This window comes from Pseudonaja textilis, chromosome 2, assembly GCF_049901715.1.
Source record: "Pseudonaja textilis isolate UNSWEBS1 chromosome 2, rPseTex1.2, whole genome shotgun sequence".
Taxonomy (NCBI): domain Eukaryota; kingdom Metazoa; phylum Chordata; class Lepidosauria; order Squamata; family Elapidae; genus Pseudonaja; species Pseudonaja textilis.
This window is the reverse complement of record NC_141991.1, coordinates 113,143,864-113,168,126: the sequence shown is the minus strand read 5'-3', so window position 1 is coordinate 113,168,126 and position 24,263 is coordinate 113,143,864. Positions and strand designations below refer to the sequence as shown.

Sequence of the window (24,263 nt, the reverse complement as noted above, 5' to 3'; positions counted from 1 at the left end):
AGACAACCCAATACACATACAATACATATATAGGGTGACACTATAGGAACAGCTACGTGTAAAACCTGAGTCACTAAGGATTAGCCATATATGGCAATGATTCCTGTTCCTGTATAAAATCCTGAGTCAGCTATAGCATAAGGATTAACCATATATGGCAGTGTTTCCTGTTCCTGTCTAACCTCATGTAACCTAAACCCACCCCCCTGCTTGCTGCACAATAAAAGAGAGGGGCAAAGTTTGCTCTGGGCTTCCTCTCACCAAAAGAAACCTTTGTGTTGCTGTCATCTTTGCCATCAAGAGGAGCCCACCCAGACAGTCTGCCTGGGTGCAGGTCGTCAGCTGATTCATCCTGGTACTGGGACCCGCAACTCATCAAATCCCAACAAAGGTTATAAAACCCAGGCACTCTCAGCACCTCAGCCTTTTCCTTCTCTTTTCCTTCACCTTGGAGCATGTGATCATCCTTCTTTGGAGCTTCAAGCCATGTGGTCTTGCTGTTCACCATTAAACCATCTTTCCAAACAGCCTCCATGTTTCCAGTGTCTTTTTCCCCACTTGGAACTGAACCCAGAAGGATATTTCTTCCAACAGAAGAAAGAATCATCTATAATTATTACCAATTACTAAAAATTTTCCCACAACTTTTTCTACAAAAAGTAAACATTTCTTTCACTATTATTAGAATATAAGTGTTTTTCAACCCTTATAGACCTTGGCCTGTCTTTTAAATTCCTTCCATCTCCTCCTCTGGGATTTCCTTCTACTGCTACTTTCTTCTTTATTAATGGGCAGTTGATAAACCACTGGCACCTTCCCAAGGTTGGCCTTGGTTGCATCTCTTCTTTCCCCCTCCCCCCCTTCAATCTCTGTGAAGAAAATTCTTTCTTTTATTAGTCTACTTTTTATAGCCATGGCTCTTCCAAACCCACACACCCCTCCTCCATCCTCTGTTTCAAGTTTGCAGCTTTCATAAGCAATTTTGCAGTGTTGACACTGGGCCAAAAGGCTCAAATAGGAGGGGAGGAAAGCATTCCAGGTGTCTGCAATTTTCTCAGCAGCCTGTTCTTCCACACCCTATTGTGATTGGGTAATGGGCTCCTGTGTCTTTACCCAAGAAAAACCACTTTTATCCAATTTGGGATAATTTACACAGGTTCGGGAAGCACTGCCTTAAGATGTTAATATGGAATGACAAACATTATTACATGTATTTAAAAGCATTTTTAATTATGTTCAAAAATTTAGAGCTTATCCCCAAGAGAAACTATGGATTTACCAAAGGAAGATCACTCTTGAAAAGCCAGATCTACCCAAATTATTTTTAGATGACAGATATCTTATGGGATTGCTTTTATAATCAAAATATGTTATTTTGCATCTGTAGCTTTATTTAAAACTGGGGTGAATTTATATTTCTGGCATGTAATATATCTTGGTTATTTCTTTTTAGTATTTGGTGTGTTTTTTTCATTTTGCTATAATACTCATTTGGATTTTTACAACCCAGATCTGATAGCCAGATCTAATAGACTTCTATCTGCTACCTCAGTAAAAAGTAACCCAACATAAATATGATTAAAATTACAAAACATTTTATTTTTCTGTACCTAAATCCTATCATTTTAGGTGGGTTGTTTGGTGTGAGGTTTTGTTTGTTTTTGCTCTGCAAGTTTCATCATGTATTTTCATATTTACAACTACTACTTGTGAGCCTTACTACAATGTGTTGGTATTTTAGATCCTAGTTACAGGCAGCTTCATATTGATGGCTAATGAACAAACGGTTACTGAAACAAATGACATGTTTTTATTTCCAGCATGGATGGTTGCATTGGCTGTTGAGATAGTTTCTTTGTTGAGGATTTGTGTGTCTGTGTGTGTGTGTGTGTGCGCACGCAAAACACAGTCCAGTATCAATCACTGATGCACATGCACTGCCATGTAGAGAAAGAGAAGCCTTGTAAATAAAATACCTGGATTTCTCCTCTTACTAAATACGGCTAAATTCGACATTATATTTGTCTGTGAAACATGGCTCAACACATCTCCATTACCACTGTAAGAGACTATCATGTTTACTGATCAGATCGTGAAATCCGTAGAGGAGGTGATGTTGCTATCTTCTATAAAAAGTCCCTACATCTAAAACACATCCAAGTTACCCAGGAGCTTGCTATTCCTGAGACCATCATCTGTGAACTGTCCTTAAATATCACATTTTGGTTCTTACTATGTTACAGAGCCCAATTATGACATCGAACATGCAAACAAGCTAAATACACTACTAACATGGGCAGCATTCTGCCCACACGCGTTTATCTTTCTTGGTGACTTCAATCTACCTCATATTAACTGGATCCTAAACGATTGTATAACTGAACCCACACATGCAACCTTCTACAGTGCAGTAACAAATCTGGGACTAGAACAACGAGCAACCAACAACACTAGACTTAACAACTGCCTCAATCTCATCTTCTGCAATAGTTTGAATTCAATTTACGGAATACAAATTAAAGAACCCTTTTCCAACAGTGACCACAACATGATTGACTTTTGTGTCAACATACGTCCACACAAAAAATAATCACAATGACGGAATCCCCAATTATAATTTCAAAAAAGGCAACTATGATCTTATAAACAACGATCTCTCATCCCTTGATTGGCAATTTCTATTCACTGGTTGCAATACTGTAGAAGACCATTACAACATATTTTTACTTGAAGTCAAAAGAGTCATTAAACTATATGTACCATTAACAGCTCCCAAAACCAGAAAAAAACAAATTACCCATAACAATAAGGAAGCTTCAATCCAAAAAGAAATCATTTTGGCGGAAAAACAAATCTGGTCACGTTGACAACTTCAAAAGCCAATACAAAAATTTATGCCACCAGATAAAAACTGAATGCACCAATTATCACATTAAACAAGAAGAAAACCTTCTATGCACCAATTCCACCCATGCTTTCTACAATTGCATAAACAATAAACTAAAAGACTCAAGGTCCATCCCACCCCTGAAATGACCTAATGGTAAAGACTGCAATGATGACACTATTAAAGCCAACCTCTTTAACACATTCTTTGGCTCGGTATTTGTAAACAACAATGGATCATGCCCAGTATTTCCTAGTTGAACCACAGACAACTAAAATGATCTAATACATATTGATTTTACAGAAGACAATGTTGAAAAAGCACTACACAATCTAAAACCATCTCTATCTATTGGACTGGACAAAATATGTGCCTACTTCTTTAAAAAGCTACCCACTGCCATAGCTGAACCTCTAAACATAATCTTTCAGGACCAGCTCCTTGGCAAAACTATGGTCACGGTCATCCCCATCTTCGAAAAGGGAGACCCCAGCCTAGTTGAAAATTACAGACCAATCTCTTCATGCTGCGTCACCTGTAAAGTCATGGAATCAATTATTAACCAATCCATCCTCCTCCTCTTAGAAACAAACAACCTACTCTCTAATAAACAATTTAGTTTCAGAAAAAAACTATCATGTAATCTGCAACTCTTACACTGCAAAAACATATGGACTACACAACTCGATCAGGGTAAAGCAATAGACGCAATCTACATAAAACTTCTGTAAAGCCTTTGATTCAGTGGTACACAACAAACTACTCCTAAAACTAAAATCTTATGGTATCTCTGGACCTGCATACCATAGAAATATTCTCTGAACGACAACATGGTCAAAATTGGGCATCCTGTCAAACTGTAGCAACAGTATTCCCCAAGGCGTGTTCTAGGATCTACTCTTTTCATACTCTACATAAATGACCTCTGTGATCATATCAAGAGCAACTGCGTTCTCTTCACTGATGATGTAAAGCTATTCAAAACCACATACAATACTGCTACCCTTCAAAAAGACCTTGACTATGTATCAGAATGGTCAAACAAATGGCAACTTCAAATCTCAACAAATAAATGCTCTGTCCCACATATTGGTTAAAAAAAAAAATACAGGCTGAATAGTCAAGACCTGTTGATGATCCAAACTCTGTCAAGGATCCTGGAGTACTCATCTCTAATGATCTAAGTGCTAGAGCCCACTGTAACTACATAGCCAAAAAGGAATTAAGAGTTGTTAACCTAATCTTACATAGCTTTTTCTCTGGTAATATTACACTAATAACTAGAGCACACAAAACATTTGCTAGACCAATACTCGAATACAGCTCATCAGTCTGGAACCCACATTAGGTATCTGATATTAGCACAGTTGAGAAAGTCTAGAAATATTTCACAAGAAGAGTTCTCCACTCCTCTACTGATTGCAGAATACCTTATGCCACCAGACTCAAAATTCTAGAGCTAGAAAATCTAGTTAGAACTATGCCTCCTTAGGTCGGATCTAAGTATAGTATATAAAATCATACATTGCAATGTCCTACCAGCAAACAATAGATACAAAGCCACGGTTAGTCGCACCAATCTTGATTGCAGGAAGTATGACATCAAGCAACAGAGTGTTCAATGACTGGAATACTCTTCCTGACTCTGTGGTTTCTTCCCCAAACCCAAAAAATTTAACCTTAGACAGTCTACTATTGACCTCACCCCTTTCCTAAGAGGTCTGTAGGGGGTGCATAAGCGCACCAACGTGCCTACCGTCCCTGTCCTATTGTTTCTTTTATATATATATATATATTATTTTTTATATATGTATCCATGTATTCATAACTATGTTTTTACTTATACTTATTATCTTGTAAGCAATTGACAAAAATAAATAAAATAAATAAATAGCCTCGATACTTCACAACGGTGACTGGGTAACACATAAATCCCTAGAGGAAATGGTTGAAGTCAGCCTAGCGGAACAGCAGATAGCAGACCAGATAAAGCAACGAGCGTTGTCTCTTGTCTATTAGAATTGGAAAGAATAGTTTGGATCATATTTATGTTTGGCGATTATGTTTACCTTACGCCGGTTTCTGTGGAACAATTCGCAGCTCTCGCGAATGCCTTCGAATAATAACTGGTTTATTCCTTCCTTGCCCTTCAACACTTTGTTTGCAATTACGATTAAGCCCATTGCGAAATAAAACAACCGGGTGAAGCAATGGGTAGCAAAGCCGGTTTAGTTACTCGATTCCGACTACAGCATTAAACGACCGAGCCTCGTAGTTTCGGTGCAACGCTCAAATACTAGGAAACAATTGGGGATGGGGAAGAGGCGCCAGCATGCCTGCAGGGTGTTTTTATCTCGCCCCATCCCCCCTCACTACAGTACATGGGGGAGGCGGCAGTTTTTCTTTGAAGTGCGTTTGCACTAATATTTCTCCCCGACGGTTAAAGTAAGGAGGGGGGGCGGAAATGCAAGACCACCGCGGAGGACCCACTCCTTCGTGCCGCCCACCCCATAACCGGGGCTCCGAGACAAACGCTCGCCTGGTCCCTGAGATTTTTTTTGCAAGCTAAGAGCGGTCCAGAAAAGAGGGTTCCGGGCGGGAGAAGAGGCGGGTCTTTAGGGGGGAGGCTCCTCCTCGGCACGCGCTTTCGCCTCGCACCGCTGCCCTCCCACCCCCCCTATCTCCCCGCCTCTCCCCTTGCTCTGTCAACCTAGCTCTGGCAACTGAAGGACACGGAGATTAGCCGATGAGGAGGCCGCGTCTCCCGAAGGCGGCCAATAAGAGCACCGAGGAGGGGCGGGAAGCTCGCCCGGAGTCAAGTGCGCGTGCGGATGGTTGCTAGCGGCGCTTTCCCCCCACTTTTGTTGTGGCTAAGAAGGAGCTGTGGTGTTGGCAGCAGCGACGGGAAGCCCCCGCTTTTCAACCTCCCCGTTTCGGTTTTTGTGGGGCGGGCGAGGTGGGGGAGAGGAAGGACCCCCCCCTTCCCCTTAGTCGCTAAGCCTCCTTGCTGGGGAAGGAGGGGAGCTGTCTCTTGTGGACGTGGGCTCCGAGCTGAACGAGGAGCCCTCTCCCCACTTCCACGGCGAAGCCCGAGAAGAAAGAATAAAGCTGCCCCTCCATCCCCTGAACCTCCCTCAAGCGTCCGGGGCGGGGGTAAGAGGAACCACGCGTGTCTGTCTCAGGTAAGTGAAGAGGTGGGGTGTGTGTGTGTGTGTGTGTGTGTGTGTGTGTGTGTGTGTGTGTGTGTGTGTGTGTGTATGTATGTATGTATGTATGTATGTATGTATGTATGTATGTATGTATGTATATAAGGTGAAGGGCATAAAAGGTTCTCCCTCGCTTCCTAATTCCCTCTATCTGGGATACGGAGGGGAAGCCAACCCGGTCCCCCCATTTGTCGGAGTAGGTTCCCACTTTTTTCCCCCGACTACTGCAGCGTCGTCTCCTTGTTCCGGCGAAGCTTTTTGCAGAGCTTTCCTTGCACGGGCTCGTTCTTTTAAAGGGGACCCAAGATGCGGGGGGGGGGGGGGTTTCTTTGCTCTCTCCCCAGGATTAGACAAAAAAAAAGTCTTCTTAGAAGAGGGAAGGGGGTGGTGGTCCTGCCTTGCTTCCCCCATCTGTTCTCCCTGGCCTCCTTTCAGCATTTTGAGAAATTCGGAAAGTTTAAAAGCGTTGCTTCAAGCTTCTTTTTTGTTGGTGTCCCCAAAGACCATATATATTAAAGAGATGCCTTTTGCCTCCTGACCCAACATTTGAAAGATGGCTAAATTTATTTGTGCCGAACTTTCCTAATCATACAGTACACCATGCATATGGTAAAGTGGACAATTATAATTTTTGTTTTTAAAATGCTATTAATGCTTTTCAGCAAAAGAGCTGGAAATTAATGCCAGGTGATAGTCCTTATGACTAGAATACTCAGGAATCTGTGTTTCGTACAGCATTGGCTTCCACTCTCTCTTTTTTTTTTTTTTGGAAAAAAAATCACTTGTATGAATGCTTACAGTAATTTGTATGTTAAATATGTATATTGGCAGGCTTGGGGGAAAATGCATGCTAATATTTTAAGAATCCTATGCTTTTATTTTTCTGTCCAACAGGTGCAAATCATTCTGCCAAATTAAAATAATACATATAGTACCCTGTTTCTCCAACAATATGGCCTCCCCCAATAGGAAGTCCCAGCATGTTTTGTAGGCATGAAATGAAATTAAGCCCCTCCCCCCAAATTAAGGCCTATATTAAAACATGCGAAATGGGGGGAATGGTGGGGGGGCTTGCCGTTAGGAAGTACTTTTGTTGCACACCCAGATATGGTGCTGCCTGTGTTGACCCCAATATGAAGTGCCCCACCAATGCCGAGGTCAACATCCAAGCCATTGCTGCCCGCCTGCCCGAAGATGCAAGGGGGGGGAATTAAGTCACCCCCCGAAAAGTTGGCCTAGCCATTTTTTCAGGGCTCAAAAAAAAAAAAAGACCCGGCCTTATTATATGAGAAACACAGTATACCTTTCAATGCTTTGCCACATTAAATGTAGCTGTTTCCTCATTTAGCAACCAAGTTGGAAGCGATATGATTGCTAAGTGAATACATAACTGAGAGTGCGAAAAAGAGACATTACTCTTGCTCCTGTATGCATTGTCAGGTGCATAAATTTGGTCATAAGTTTATGCACTTGTTCAAAAATCTGTAGGTTGCAAAAATCCAGATGGCCATCATATGGCAGCAAATAATTTTTGTAGCTGAGATCTAGTAAATTGATAATACTGATATGTGGTTTTCACATTTGATGTGATTGGAGTCATAGAATCAACCACCATAATAATAAATGTCTGTAGATTGCAGAGAATTCACCTATGTATGGTGGCTGAATATGTATATTTGTATTTGTGGAATATCAAGGATGTCTCAAAGCCATATTTCAGTGAATGTTTCTCATGTGACCTGATAACTTCAAATAAGAGATTGTCTTGTTTGGAAACACATCTCAAAAGTTTAAAAGCAATAATATTCTGGTGGCAAATATGTTAAAAGAAGAAACAGTTCTAACAGTGTAATCTCTCTATGTAGGTGAAATATATTCTTTCTTGCATTTAATATTTGAGGTAGTTTTTACACACTTTACATGGGATAAATGATATAGTATGTCAAATTCATTCTATGTTCTTTTTCTCATAAAATGTGTAAAAAGAACCTCAAATATCAAATGCAAGAGAATATTTGTAATTTGCTTATTTGTAATTTTAATACTATCTTTAAAACATAATGGTAGGATTTCATTGTCAATAATACAATCACTAACATATTGCAGTGAACACCTGAAGTTTTCCTAGAGTACACTTTTGTATAATTGAAAGTATAAGGCAGTTACTATGGATGGACAGGTTTTTTTTAAGAAAAAAGCTTAATTTCTAAATAGAATTAGAAGTATATCTTTCAAAAAATGTAAAACATGCCCCCAGAATAGCTGAACTTAAAAAAACCAAAACCACTTAAGATTATAACTGATCTTTTTTCTGTTGAGATCATCATTCCCATAGGGAATAATTTTGAAGAAAGACACGGTGGGCAAGAATGAGGGGGGTGGCAGAGCTAAAATTAAATGTGAAATATTTTTTCTCCTGATATTTCTTTTTTAAGCTCTCAAATGGGATAAATAGCTTCTCTCTAAAGTCTGAACAGATTGCTTGTAATAAATAAACAACAGTTTGGGTTTAATGCATGAGAGCTAGTGTTCAGTACAAAAACATGCATGATACTCTATCTTTTGAAAAGCACTTTTTGCATTAAGGTGGTCAGTGCCCTTTAATTGTATAGGTTCATTGGAACTGTCGGGCAGAAGGAATAGCTGCTGAGGTTGTACTGTACTTGTCTCAGTAAGCATTCTGACACAAGAAAAGTTTAGTTTCTTTGAACAAGATGTTTTGTTTAACATTGGATGAGTGAACTTCAGGACAAAACTGGGTGACTCTACATTCCAACATTCAGGTTCCATTTTGTAAGTTTTACTAAAACAAATCTGTTTCTGGTAATTGCCTTCTTTTTTCATCTTTGTCCACTCAAAATTACACTGATGGAATTTTTTGTCTGAAAAAAAAAATAATACAAAATCCATGCCTATTTCTCTTGTAAATTAGGAAAACAAAACATTTTGCCAATCATACTTTCTGATGCTGTATTGCAACAAATTAAGGATGAATTGCCTCCAGCAACCAATGCAAAGTGCCCATGCTTTATTGAGTTTGACCTTTAGGAGCTGGAACTGGTCTCCCCATATGGGCTTAGCAAATGGTTTGTAATTCAAAGGGAGAGAATTTGATGCTGCCATCCTGCACTTTTTTTTTTTTTTTTACTAACTCCCATTAGATTCAGCCAGTATGACCAGTGGCAAGAGATTTTAGTAATTCCAAGGCATAATGGAATAGTGGAATAATAAGCGCATGGAATAAGCAAGACATATGGATCAATTTACTCATCCTTTTTCCTTTATTTACAGGGCTTCTCTAATACAAAATGAAGAGTGCCCGTGGCACTCAGGGAAATGGTGTCAATGGTGTGGACCTCATTCTTACAGGGCTGCCTATGCAAGTGCTTCAGCGCCCTAGCAGTGCCTCCCCAGGCAAACACATTGCTCGATCCATTTCTGTCATTACAGAAAACAAACCTAAGACGAATATCCTGGTGAGTATTCATGTTGTAACAAGCATTATTCTAATAATGGTTTATATTCATTTCATTCCTAGGGAATGGATTTGGTTTAAGTGTAATCTTTAACTTCTGTTGATGTCCAAAGTAATAATGTGTCTTCAATTTATGTGGATGAAGAGCTTTGCACTCTGTGATTCTTTTGGAGAGAGGGGGGCGGGGAGGGAGAGGAGGGAGTAGCGGTATAGCAGATAAGAGGTTGTCAGATTCTCTTCACTTTCAACCTCAGAAGCTGTAACTTTATGTAACTTTGGGCGATTCATTGTCCCAGCCCCACCTGTCTCACTAGTAGTGTTTTGTAGCGAAAAAGAAGAAAGCACTATGTACCTTGCCTTAGTTGTCCCAAAAAGCACCTTTGGGACAACCATGACCTGGATGACTGAGAATCTCTACAGCCTTTTAATTGTACAATTTGGGATGAACACCCTTTGAATGATGTGGGAGTAGGAATGGATTTCCAGAGAAAAAAATTGCAGTCTAGGAACCAGGAGCACTACTTATGTGGCCCTGAGGACACAGATGAACCTCCAAGTGCTTCAACGACCCTCTAAAAGGATGCAGATTACCAGCTGTCTGCAAGGAATATAAATCCTTCCATTCCCCACTATCCCGTCAGAGCTGAAGAAGATTCTCCAATGAGAAGCGAAACATCTTCAAAAGAAAAAAAAACAAGGAAGTCCAGTTATCTCCTGAAAAAGCACCTTTGGGACTACCTTGCTTTGCATAATGTTTGGAGCTACCAAATGAAAGACAGGATCTACAGCCAACAAAAAGAACAATAGTTGCCTTGACAAAATACTTCACATTGTCTAGAAACATACCTAGTCTCTCTTACCCCTCTTCCCTCACAAAAGGCAAAAGAAGCTTCAGCATCTCTCTTAGGAATTCTGGAGAATGTGGAGAAAGCATTGCCTTCCAATCTTTGCTTAGTTTTCCCCAGCACCAGTCAAAATCAGAAGATGCTTCCCTGCAGGGGTTTTGCACATTGGGAAGTTCCTGTTTTTTGCAAATTCTACAGGACGCTGAAGGAGATGTGTGAAGCAGAAGAAAGTGAAGTAGCTCTTTTCTGTTAATATGCAAGAAGGCCATGTCTCACAAAACACTTTGAAAATGGTGCTTTCCTCAGATCTTCCTTGAAGTGAACAATCCTTCAGAGACTGGCAAAGCCCCAGATCCTGAACAGTCTAATTTTCAAACATTTTCAAGGGCAGAAACTTAATAGCTTAATAATAATTTATCAATCTTTATGTTATCCCTTCCTCCCCTCCTCCCTCAAGAGGCAAAGCACTATTGACAGAAAATTGGCAATGAAATGAAAAGAAAATGCAAAATTAATATTTCTAATGTGAAAAAAAAACTCACCTGAATTTCACTGCTGAAGCAGAAGAGATAGTAGAGTGCATTTAAGATCCTTCTCTCACCCCACTTCTCTCCCATAGAGAGAAGTCTGTAACTCACTTTGAAAACATCAGCCTGGTAGAAAACTACAGAATCATGAGAGATCACAAGAGAATTTTAACTTGAGTAAGGCTACAAAATTGCAGTATCTTTTTATAATAATCATCCCTCTTTAGAAAATGTTTCATTCATGTATTGTATGCCTTATAGCCAGTTATGTATTATTTTGAATTACAACAATGTACTAACAAATTCAATCATTTAGACCTGTAAATTGGGTTGGGGGTAGAGCAGACCTAGCTATAAAGTTATTAAAGTCATTTATTGGAATTGTGAGATACTAACACACAGGAAACTCCTGCAAGAAGAAATAAATGTGTTTGAGCCATCAGTGTTATAATGCGGTCTGTTTCTCTGCTCAACAATAGATAGGTAGGGATTATGCAGAGTTTATAGGGTTATGTGACATTTTATCATTTTTTTTTACTATATTAAAACATTTGCCATTCATGTGAGAGAAGAAACTATAGTGCACACCTCATGACCATCAGTGAGGAAATTTTCCAAAATTTAAAAAATGGAAATTTTCAGAATAAGCTGTTATGATAGTCAAAGAAAGAATGAAAGAGAATGAAAGGATTGTATAGCAAAAAGAAAGCATGAAAGCTGAACATAGATTTCTAGAGACAAGCAAAAACCAACCAACCCAAGGAAATTGACAAATGGAGGAAAATAAGACAAAATATAGTTTAAAAAAAAGAAAATATGGGAAAATCTATAGCTAGCGTGGGAATATTGAATAATTATAGGAGTCTAATAGAGGCAAATTGGGTTAAACAAAGACAATACTGAAAGTGTTCCAATAGGATTACAGAATGATATAAATGTTTGCAAAGATAGAAGATATTAAAACAAAGTTGACATGAAATACAGATACTGAAAAAAAGTGAAAAAAAGACATTTAAATTGTTGACCTGGAGATGGTTACCAAGAATACCATTGACTACAAGAACAATCTAATTAATCCTACATAAATAATCCCTTCTTCCCCAGCCTTGGCCAATATTGTGAATCTATATTGCCAGCCACTTGACCAAGCTGATGAGCCTGTTCTGAGGCAAGGCTTTTTGCTTCACTAAATCTACCCAAAATAGACAACACTGGGAACTTTAAAAACATTGTTTTTGCTGCTTAAAACATAGTGATTACTTACTTTCAAGACAAAACAATACATTTAGTCATTAATTCAATCTACACAATACCGTAGATTATACCAAATCCCAGATGCATGAAAATAACACTACATGAACACCCCCAGGTAGATGTAACCCTGAATCAGATCATTATATTGAATGTTCTTGCCCATAAGCTTATCAGCACGTTTACTTTTTCTACTTATCAGTAAAAATGAATAAAACAGCATTGTTAGTAGGGCAGAACAAGATGGTATCCAAAATCTCAAGAACAACAGCATTAGCAAGCTGATAAGTGTCATTTATGAGTAAACTGGATTATTTCAAGAAAGGTGAGAGAAGGCTATCCAATGCCACCCTGGACTAACTTTTATCTTCATATCCAAATGACAGTATATTAGACAAAATTATGTGATCTGATGAAAGAAGTTATTGAGGACACACAAGACCATATTTATGGAGGGGCACCCCAAGAGCTCAGACCAAGTATTTTCTCTGTACTTTGATACACAACTCTGGGCTGTTGTTTGTCAAGCATTGTACCATTACATGCTGGAATATCAGGTTACATGGACTTCAATTTTATGCCAGCAACCTCCCAGCTTACATAAGAGACACTGCAATGTCCTAAAAAGATTGATTTCCATGGGTAATTTCCTTGACATATTTTTAGCTACCATGGATGTTGAGGCACTATATACCAACAGGGACTTCAAGCCATGCCAACATAGCATACTTTGCTTTCAAACCCATTCATACACACATAGCTCCACTATATGCCAACATCTTTTTGGCTGATTGAGAATACTTTCTCAACTTCTACCTCCTTTAACCTCTACTTTCCTTGGGATTCATTGGTTATGTTTTCATTAACTAGGCCTTGGAAAAGAATCAAATTCCATTATGATTTCAACAATTTTTTTCCCACCATCAGTCTCAGCCTATCTGCAGTAACAATTTCTGAATGTAATGGTCAAAATACATAATGAGCACATGAAAACCACTTTATACTGAAAGCCTACAGACCATTATCAATGCCTACATGCTTCTGCCTTCCATTTAGAACAAACCACCAAACATACAATCTTTACACTAACAATCATTCTCAACATGGATCAGAAGGTCACCCCCCCAAAAAAAAAGGAATAATAAAATATTTCTAGGAGCAAACAGTCTGTACACAATACAGTTTAGATTAATAAACATTTAAAAAGTTTGCCTTTTTTATAGCTAGCAGGGACAATGAAAAGGATCACAGTGGTAAATGAAACCTGGAAGGGAGCCATGGGTAGAGAGTGCGTGCCCCAACTGCTTGCGTATAAACAACTACCAGCAGCGAAACAGATTCGCAAGGGAATAGGAAACAGTACAACTAGTATGACATTGGAACTTCGAAGAAGGGCAAAATAATATTAAGAGCTTTTCAGCATTCTAGGACACTCCATTACAAATACCAGAATAACCATTTGGGGAATAAAGAAACCTTGCCAGTATAATTGTGCAAGAAATTGCTCTGAAGGCTGCAACAAACAATGGATGTTTAACACTTTACAGTTGTTACAATTGATAGGCCTTGTGTAATTTGCATCTGCATAATCAATCTGTCTTTCCCTTCTTCCCTCCTTGTTCCTTATCCCATTTAAAATCCTATATCAGTTTAGCCATTCCTTATAGCTGTTGAAATGTGCTGTAATTCACCAAACCTGTTAATTAAATTAATAGTCTGAAAGGTGCTCCTTCTGATGTTCAAATAAAATCAAATACAAGATGGCATTTTCCACAATATAATTTGCATCTTTAAATATAATTTGGCTAAATGCAGTTGTATGGGTATAATTCTTTCTGTAGTGGGTGTTTTAGTTTTTTTTAAAGAGCTGGTGACATGTAGTTCCCCTAAATGAATTCTTATCTTTCTACTGAAGACAATGCTGTTCTATCATTTGTAGTTAACTAGGCTAAAATGGTAGAAATGAGGCAGAATTAAGAGAATTTTTGTCTTGATAAAATACAAGGTGTAGGTACTACTGTGCTTTGTTATAAATTGTCTGTCTTTCAGGAAGATGCAGGGCTTGCCACCTCAAGAGCTATGAACAATTTACGAAGATCCAACAGTACAACGCAGGTTAATCAGCAAATGAATGATTCCATCATGTAAGCATTAAACACTTTCTTACTGAAAAATAAACTAGCCTAGAATGTGTCTTTGAACCTCTTTTGTTCCTTTGAGTACTCTGAGAAAATTGATTGTGTTTGTTTCGGGATATTTTCTTTAGACTGAATATAAAATATTGAAGTAGTTTATAGGAATAAAATACCTTTCAGAAAAGATCAAAGCAATGCTATGTGTAGACTTCTGCAGGATTCAAAATTAATCTTGTCATTTTCCTTTTCTAGCAGTTTAGATCACCATGATGACTTTCTCACGTTGTTTAATAGCAGCTCAACTGGAAGAAAAAAACTAGCAAGTCTAAGCAAAGATTCCCCAGAAAAGAAAACTACCTGGAACATCCTTGTAAGGGCTAAAATGCATGCATATTCATTAGAAAAGCTTCCAAAGCCAGTCCCAAAGCTTTTATGCCTGATAATTCCTCTGTGAATGCGTTCAGGATTTGTCTAGATGTCAAAAATCAATTGTTGCAAAAATAATAACCCAAATTGTTAGCTCATCTGCTGTATTAAAATTATATTGCCCTTAGGACAAGAATATTGCCATTTGACTGTTGGGAAAATGCAAGATACCCCTATAATGTACTTATCACACATGCCACAGTAATGAGCAATATATACAATATGCCTAAGTGACTATCACATGCAGCTGTTGAGTAAGGTTTGCACTTCCCTCTGGGCAAGAATATAAATATACTACTCTCCATAAAAAAAAAAAATAGCAATGAGAAAGCTGCACTCAACAAAAAGATTTCTGCCATCACTTTTTCATAGGCTTTATGGAGCTAAGTGCTGGTGGATCAGGAAGAGTCATACCTGGGTTAGAAAATCCAGAAAAGATTTTATTATACCACAGATGAACAGGCTTTTACCAAAGGTTTCCTGTTGACAAGAAAAAATTAAACTGTTTTTTTTCCATTTTTTCCATCTTACTATGCTTTGTTTTGTATCTGGTTTAGCTATCATCAGCACAGCAATTCCCCAAAAGCTATATAGGGGCTATGGTATGGGTGTTTTTGATTCCTATCTCTGCTTTTGAAGTTCCTTTGATTCTGCTCCGATTTAGGCGTGCCCATGACCCTATCCAGAAATTTCCACACTGAGCACCAAATTGTTAATTTTGAAGCACATTCAATTGGATAAAAATCGTAACATCTGTCTCCAAAGCTTTGAAATCTGTTAACATTTATTTCACTGGTTTGTAGTAAAAACTCTCATGAGATTGAACAATTTTTTACTTGAGGGGGAATTAAGAGTTTTTGCTAAAACATATGTAGCAAAGATCTGTGTACTGTTACTTCCATGTATACTTATTTTTTGTTATCTGCTCAGGATGAACAGCCCAGGATATTTCCTGCCTCATTCAGCACCCCTGGAAGCACGAGGAAGAAAGAAATCTGTGTTCCCCTTGCAGCTAATTTCACTGCCAATAATAGGTAAGAAGTACCTGAAAGCTGTTGTTAGTTGTTAGTCCTGTTAGTAGTAGGGCTTAATGTCTGGATATTCAGCTAAAGTGCAGAAAAATTCCCATAGCTTTGATAGTAGCACTTTAATAGTTGAATATGGATGATACTTTGAGACTAGGCTGAAACTACTATATATAAAGATGAAAGCAGTCACGTAGGCATATAAGTAGATAGGACAAAAGCCAGAAATCTTGTTTAAAAGATCCCTTGGGGGAAGTAGATAAGGAGGAACTAAGTCGTTAAGGAGACAAAAGGGAAAATGTCACATGAGCTAGACAAAAGAAGTTGGGCCTGAATACATGAGAAACCCTCCCCAAATTTCACCATCAGTTACTAGATTTGTAAATTAACAAGAGAACAATAGCTGACAGTCTTGTTGATCCACAAAGCAAGCAAGGACTTTAAGCGTCTTAAACTTGCGCGTTCCTGGAGTTGTCTTTGGATCTAGACTTCCATCCCTCCAGCCAGAACCTGGCAGAAAGAGGTGGGTAAGTATAGAGGAGTGGGGGAGGGGTATACATGTGAGAAAGAGCATATATAATCAAGTGTTTGGTTGAAAGCGATTTGAGTGTTTTTCTAGGGCTGTGAGTGTATGAATGAGTGGCCATAACTTGAACCTGGGAACACACGAAACAATCAGATCCTGAACAGCAAAAACTGCTAGAATCTAAAAAAGGGGTATATTATTAGTAGAGTTGTGAATGCTGAAGTTTGAGAACTTCCATCCTTTTAAAGTCCATTTTGGTTTTCATTATTTGAGAGACACGGCATCTAGGACAGTATCCAGAATGCAGCCGATTCCAAAAATCTGACTGTTATTGAATATGAGACAGTTATTAAATGGCAGGCAAGGCTCCAGACGCCTGGTCTATTTTGATAATATATTGGAAAAATTATCCTGGAAGCATGCTGACACATTTTCTTTCTACTTTATGAGGAGTAACAAAGGTGCCATGGGAAACTGCGTCACCACTATGGTGCATAACAATTACTCCACTACAGACAAAATATCTGTGCCAAAGAGCTCCAATCAAGCTACGACTTCACTCAAGTAGGTATATTCCTATAACAACAGCTTTGAGTTAGGAGCCGTTTTCTCAACATTTCATGCATGAGCAAGATGCTGGAGATGGGAGGGAAGGATTGTTTTCAAGAAGAAAAGCATAAATAGACCAACCCAGAGCTCCTGAACTCTCTCATGCTTCGTTTAATAACAAAGTTGCACTTTTAGTCCTTTTTCCCTGTTAATACAGTGTTTCGTATCAGCAGTCACTGGACTAAATGTGAGCAAATAGAGATTTCCCAGCAACTGGTAGAGTATATGTTGCATGTAGAAGTAGTTCTCAAGGATAGCAATCCCTGAGAAATCGCAGTACAAGCTAATATGAAAAATGGGAAACATTCTTTAGTGCCTCCTAAATTGAAGAGATTTGCAGCATTCCATAGGATCCCATTGAGCAGTGTATTATTGTTTCTTTCCATAGCAACATCATCAAAGCTACCTCTAATGAAGACCCAGACAGCAGCAGTTACATGAAATCTCAGAAGAACTTTTCGAGCAGCAACATCCTGGCTTGGAACAATAAAACCAGTAGTAGCAGTCCCCCGACTAGGATACAAGAAGTGTCTGAGGAGGAAGCTGAGCGGTAAGCCTGAGAAAACTGACAGGAAGAAAGATGACAGGAAGAAGTAACAAATTATGCAGAAAAATCAGAGGAAGTGAAATGACGGCATATAACTAGGCTACTAGTTAATTGCCATGTCTGATTTGGCAATTTCCAGTTAATAGCCTGGTTCTTTTACAGCAACCAGGTAAATTTTGGGCAGTAAAAGTTGCAACTCGGCCTCCCAGCGTTCTGAAGAATGACAGAAGCCATTCAGTTATGCTATGAATTTACTAGAAAATACTTGTCTGAAATATTTCAGCCTTTTGGGGCGGGGGATTAAGAGTGGGGACAGGAGTGGGATGTCTTCCAAAGACAAACCACTACATTCCAGCTTTTAAAATTACCTAAATTCCAACCAAATAGGCCTTTTGTGGCAATTTTCTTATCTTTAGAAGGGAGTTAGGTGATAAAACAGTATGAGAGCCACACAAAGGAAAACTGCATCTATTCTACCCTTAAAACTACTCCAAAACCTGAAAAATGGGCTGAGAAAGCACTGTAAACTTTGGGACCATTTTGCTATCAATATTCGCAACCCAATCTTAGGAAGCTTGGATACAAATGGGTGGCTAGGTACTATTTCATAGGAAATTACTTGCAGTTACTAAATGGTATATTTTCACACCTTCCTAGAACAGTGTACTTTTGAACAGTGGTTCTGGATTTCTGAAAACTGGAGGGAAGTGTGTTTGTTTGAATGTAGAAGCCCTGTGGTCAAGATCTGTTTTTCTAGAATGTTTTTCTGTGCTTTTCTTAACATCAAGAACTATTTTGCTTGACATGGTAGTTGGAAAGCAATAGTCACGTTGTATGACCTCTCTCCCCCCCTCCCTCTGTTTTAGATTTGTTAACCAAGTCAATTCGGCTGCTGTGACAATCCAGCGCTGGTACCGGCGGCATTCTCAGAGGCACAAGGAAGGTGTAGCTCAGCTTGAGCGGTTGTTAGCTTCCAAAAGAGAGGTTTGTCTTATGTGTATAGTGTATAAAAAAACTTCTGAACATGCTGAAAGAATATTTTGTTTCAAATGTTTTGTTTTGCATAAGCTTTAAACGCATGAGATGTGGTTCTAGTTAGATTTTAGGGAAGTTAGTTGGCTTTTTTTTTTTTTTTTTGGTCCTAGAGATAGGATCACAATTGTGTAGTTTTATAATCCTTGTGCTGTATGTTTTTAAGGAAAAGCAGCAGCAGCAGCTGACAGATGAGGGCAACATCTTGGATTTGCAGCAGAGACGAGATGAGGAAAGGAAAAAAATACGAGAGGAGAAAGCTCGTCTTGCCAGAAGAGCAGCCATCCAGGTAGCCAATTGCTTATTGATATTGCTAGTCCTGGGCATTAGAAGACAGGATTGTCTTGGGTTAAAAGTTAGGCCAAGTATGTTTATTGGTGGACGAGGAAGTGGGCCCTAACAGAACAGAAATGTGAGTTGGTGTTTTGTTTTAGGAGCTGCAACAAAAACGAACCCAAAAAGCTTTAGAGACACAGCGTTTGGTGGAGGAGGAGATGGCAGTAATTAAAGAAGGCAAGAAAGTCAGAAGAAGGAAAAGTGAGAAAGCCAGTTCTCTGAAAAATAGCAGTCCTGCTAACAGCATCATCAAAGCCAACAATGCAGGTGAGAAATAATGGGAGATCTTGGAACATTTGGCCTAGGAGTCTCCTGAACTGCATTTATCTAAATTCAGTATGCACACTGAATCTGTTTAAATGCAAAACATTTCTATAGCATTGAAACCCATGTTAACATGATATTGTTTAGTCGTACAAGGCAGTGAGGAGCAACAAATAACATGCTGGAAATAAGGAGCAAGTTCAGAAACGTTTAATTTGCACACAGGCAAATAATGATAATGGAAAAATATGGGCAGCTGATGCATCCTCATAGTGAAAAGCTGATTCGCTACACTTTAAAATTGCTTGGAAAACCCAGAATAATTATTTCAAAAACAAACTTGGACTTGACATCTTAAAGACTTACACAACTTTTGAAATGAGAAACATAGACCAATTCTGAAGCAAATGCTTTTTATTGCTACTGCAGGTGCCAACTTCCACTTTTCAGGAATAGATCCAGAAGAAGCTTCTGCCATGGCATCTCTTTGTCGCTCAGCACAAAACAAAGGACTTGAAGAACAGCCACAGGTGTTGCCTCCTTCTGATGTTCTTGAAAGCCTAAATACTTTTTTTCTTTTACTCTTCTCTTATGATTTGTATAATTCCCAATTTCTTTATCTTTAAATGTTTTTATTGGTTGGGAAGCATAAGATCTTCCTATATCAATGAAATATACTGATAACGTCTGTTTAGAATTCTTCACAAAATTTCATGCACATGGATTTATTTTCTATCTTTCCCAGGATGGGAGTTCGGGGAAAATGCCCAGTGAAGATTTGGATGGTATGATGAGCACAGCCAGTAGGATGCATTCCAAAATAACTTTTCATGACCTACTAGACACCCTGAAGCTTTTGGAAGCAGATCCAGAATTTCTGCCACCGCCACCGTATCAACCAAAGTTTTCCAAGGATTGCAAATATGCTTGGATAGATGGGGTAATTGAAATATGACAGATACTGTGCTGTCTTTTCTCTGTAGATCCTTTGTTACAGCTCTAGATGAAATTGTACAGAATTTGTTTGGGCTGGCGTGAAAGTGGTTTAGGGAAGAAATCCTGGAAATGAGAAACACGTACCAACCATTGCTTCTTGTTTATATTATATATTCTGCTTAGAGCAAACTCTTGAGAGTTGTGAACTGGAACGTTTTTTTGCAAACACAAACATTTGTAATTGTTTTCCAAACATTTACAGTTAATCCCTCAAGAAAAAACTTATTAAAATACTATTTTAATCAATGGGATCTTTACGTCAATTCTTTCCCCACAACTGTTGCAGGTTGAAATCATTCTGTTCAGTACTGCCACAATAGTCTACATTTATTGATTCCAAGAATTTTTCCCTGCAATACAGGACTTGGATTCAATTTCTCTAACCACTGACAACCTAGAGAAGTTTGGAAAATTGAACTGCTCGCTGGGAGCCCCGGAAGAAGGAACATTATTGTCAGAAACAAAACTTCAGAATATAATGAGTTTTTTGGATGAGATGGAAAAATCCGAGCAGGAACTACCCAGGTCTATTGCCTCAGCTTCACAGCAAGAGGTGAATATGGCACATTTAAATTTTATTAATGGGGAGGGTGGGCTGGGGGGTGGGGAAAGGGCAGGTGGCTGTTTCAAGCAATGAGCATTTGCCTTCGCTGATTGAAACAAAAAAGTATTTGATGTTGAAAGCTGTTAAGCTGGTATTGGCATTATGGCTTCCAATAATCTATTCTTAAAATAAGACTTCAGAAGCTTCAGATAGTTGGATCTGCCTCAGGAAATGATGAATAGTCTGCCACATGTAAAATGGCAATTTTATGATGGATGTTTCTTAGGACAAGCAAAGCTTTCAGTACTGGTATATTAGCGCACACTTTAATCTCCTTTTAATTTAATTTAAAGGAGACTGCTAAGGTTGTACCTCAGTTTGACTAATCCTTTGCTGCTTATCGCACCTGCTAGGGATTATTGCCAGAAGAAGAGCTTGCCCACTTGGATCAGGTCTCTGCAGTTGCCACAGAAGTTACCAGCTCTATCCAGAAGCTGAAGTTGGAAGTAGAAGAAAAGAAGAGAGCAGTTGCTTTTCTACAAAGAGCACTGGTGGGTGACCAGAACCTAATTCTTATAGGTCTTTATATGCTACAGGAAGGGCGGGGGGGAGTCTGTGTTACACAACCCAGTTTTTTAGCTCTGCTGTGGATGCACGAAATTAAAACCTGAACTGCCAAAGAGGCAGTGTCTATCTGCCTTTTCAGGTTTCAGCAGTGTTGTTGGTCATGAACAATCTGTATCAGCAAATGATCCGCTTAGGAATCCCAATGGCTATATTTACATGTCCTCTCTTTTACTCTTTTTTTTTTTTTTGCTGGCTGAATGACCAGATAGCATAACTTTGATATTTCCCTAAGTGGTTTTGCACTTTGTCCTGGCAGGCTCAGCAGCAGGAGTTAACTGGGCAGCATGTTAAAGATGTACAGAAAGAGCTGACTCACCAACTGACTATGCAGAGGGAGCAGTATGAAGGTGCAATCCAACGGCACCTGGCCTTCATTGACCAGGTAATCTTTTCCTTTTCCTTTCCATATAGGACTTGGGAATATCAATATACTGCTTCCCTATCTTTCAACCTCTATCTACCATCACTTGTATTGCTGGCATATCTCTTCAGAAATTTCCATGGGCATCAGCTAGCAGTTAGCATTCAAAGTTGAAATACTCAGTTGGGGGGGTGGGGATTTTGTATATTCTACCTGAATAAGATGGTAGCTTGATCCCAAGTACTTTCTGCTAGCTAGCTATTGCGACGCATTAGTACAAACAATGTTCTGTTAGTAATACTATCTTGCACCCATCCCTACAGCTCATTGATGACAAAAGAGCTCTGAATCAGAAATGTGAAGCAGTGGTATCTGAATTGAAGCTTGTGGATCAGAAATATACAAAGAAAATTGCCCAGATGCAAGAGCAGCATGAGTTGGTGAGGAAATGACATTAGTATAAGGGTTGGGGGAGCTACAGAGCAACTAGATAAAACATACGACTGGACTTAAGTTGGACTGAAATTTGCACAATGCAAAGAAACCAGTGTTCGATCCCCCCTGGAGAACATCAGCCAAGATAATGTTGTAAGCCACTTGAATCTTAGTAATTTGAGCAGTTTTCTCATTACTATCTTTTATATCATTATGGTTTTTCTTCTGTTGTGTCTCAGTGTTTCTGAACTTTGTTAACTTTAAGATATGTGGCTTTCAACTCCCAGAAATTCAAATCCATGAATCTTAAGGTTGCCAAGATTGGGATAGATGGATGGATGATTGATAGACAGACTGAATGAATGAATGAATGAATGTCTTTTGTGACTTAATTATTCACAGTAAGACAACTTCAGCTAGGACTTGCTATAAATATTAATTTGGGCCAAGCAACCTAACAGGTGCTGAGAAAGGTGGTAAATGTTTTTTTTTTAAAAAACATGACCTCAGTTTTAGAGGTACATTAGGATTATTCCTCCCTTGAAAAGCACTTTGGACAGATGCAATATTCCCAAAATGTTAAGCTCTTTTCCTCTGGTCAATAAGTTTGATCCCTATGCTAAGAAGTAATCTGCACTCTGCTTAAGCTGTATCCTTGCTCCCCCTCCTCTTATTTCACACTCCTTCCATTTCTCCATTTCTCTCATCTTTCCTCTTTCTGTTTAGGTCTGGCGCACTCTGGGCCCCCTCTGTGAGGTAAACTTTGTGCATGCTTCAGCCTTTGTCCTTTTGCTGGTCTGGGTCCTTTAAATGTGATTTTTCATGAATTTCTTAGAGGGTGCTATGCCTATATCTCTCTTGGGGTATAGGTATGGGAAATATTGCAATTTGGTGCAAAGTGCTATTCCTTGACTTTGATAATGATGCCCTCTTCAGCTTCCATACCTAGTACCCAGCCAAACAGGCTCTGGTGTTTATGAAGCAAAGGCAACATTTCTTAAATGCTTTAGCAATTTATTATTATTTACATGCACATTGTTTTGATTGGGATAGGAAAGTAGATAGATCCAGTGTCACGTACCCACCTGTTTTTAAATTTCAGTGTATAGATGTGGAGGTAGATTATGCATATTATTTTCATGGCATGGGTCCAGTTACTTGAAGGACCATCACACCCCACTGGGATTGACCCATTCCATCCATGCCAGCAGAGGAGGCATGATGCGGATCCCATCAGTCTGATTGTTCCGGCTGATGGAGTCCAGGAGGAGGGCCTTCTCTGCTGTTGCTCCTGCCCTATGGAACATCTTGTCCCCCCAATGTGAGGTTGGCCTCAACCCTCCTATCCTTTCGTAAGGACCTAAAATGTAGCTGTGTCAGTTGGGGAACAACCAGTGAAGGTGTCCCTTCCACATCTGGGACTTTCAGATCATTTATCATCACTGTTCCTTATACCAGCATACACCCCCAACCACCCACCCCCGAAGGAAAACTAAGCCTGAAATCAAACTCATCAAGATCTGGCTGGAGGGAGCACTTGATCAGCTGCAGGATTGTTTCTCAAATACTAATTGGAATTTATTTGAACAAGAGGATTTGGAGGAATATACAAAAACTGTACTGTTTTACATCCTGTGTGGATACGGTTACTGTGAATAAGTGCATCTGGATTTTTCCAAACCAGAAGCCCTGGATGAACAAGGACGTGCAATTACTTCCCAAGACACGTGATATGGCATTCAGGTCTGAGGACAGGGTTTGGTATAACAAGGCAAGAGAGGAACTGAGGCGGGGCATCAAGGAGGCAAAAAAGGACTATAAAAGGAAGATTGAGGACTACTTCACAAATAATGATCCACGACGGGCTTGGCAGGGAATTAAACACATCACTAATTACAGGGGCAGCAACCCCATATCAATCAGAAAGGATGCATCACTGGCAGAAAAATTGAACTACTTCTTTGCCCGATTCGAACTGAATAGGTCTTTGAACACATTGCCTCAACAAACCACCAGTACTCAACTGTTCACAATACAAGAGTATGATGTGAAGCAGGTGCTTAGAACAGTGAATGTGAAAAAGGCTGCTGGCCCTGATGGGATACCTGGGAAGGTACTCAAAGCATGTGCTGACCAGCTCGCAGGTGTGTTTACAAATATTTTCAACCTTTAACAAGCCATTGTTCCATCTTGTCTCAAAACTTCCAGC

General features: G+C 39.2%; 1 protein-coding gene across 5 annotated transcripts in view; it reads left to right on the top strand.

Annotated features, from left to right (window-relative positions):
- Positions 1-5,685: 5,685 nt before the first annotated feature.
- The window catches only part of CEP131 (centrosomal protein 131), a 36,597-nt gene continuing 18,019 nt past the window's right edge, over positions 5,686-24,263 (top strand). Inside the window, exons 1-17 of one of the 5 annotated variants that reach the window (XM_087924973.1) lie at positions 5,686-6,069; positions 9,385-9,569; positions 14,241-14,335; positions 14,579-14,696; positions 15,683-15,786; positions 16,754-16,867; positions 17,301-17,462; positions 18,326-18,443; positions 18,658-18,780; positions 18,926-19,094; positions 19,521-19,621; positions 19,837-20,031; positions 20,449-20,640; positions 21,045-21,182; positions 21,515-21,640; positions 21,943-22,059; positions 22,781-22,810. In XM_087924973.1, the coding sequence (XP_087781099.1) occupies positions 9,402-9,569; positions 14,241-14,335; positions 14,579-14,696; positions 15,683-15,786; positions 16,754-16,867; positions 17,301-17,462; positions 18,326-18,443; positions 18,658-18,780; positions 18,926-19,094; positions 19,521-19,621; positions 19,837-20,031; positions 20,449-20,640; positions 21,045-21,182; positions 21,515-21,640; positions 21,943-22,059; positions 22,781-22,810 (2,070 nt within the window). In that variant the 5' untranslated portion in view covers positions 5,686-6,069; positions 9,385-9,401. The remainder of the gene's footprint in view (positions 6,070-9,384; positions 9,570-14,240; positions 14,336-14,578; positions 14,697-15,682; positions 15,787-16,753; positions 16,868-17,300; positions 17,463-18,325; positions 18,444-18,657; positions 18,781-18,925; positions 19,095-19,520; positions 19,622-19,836; positions 20,032-20,448; positions 20,641-21,044; positions 21,183-21,514; positions 21,641-21,942; positions 22,060-22,780; positions 22,811-24,263) is intronic. The other 4 variants (XM_087924974.1, XM_026701777.2, XM_026701778.2 and 1 more) reach the window with 4 other exon arrangements.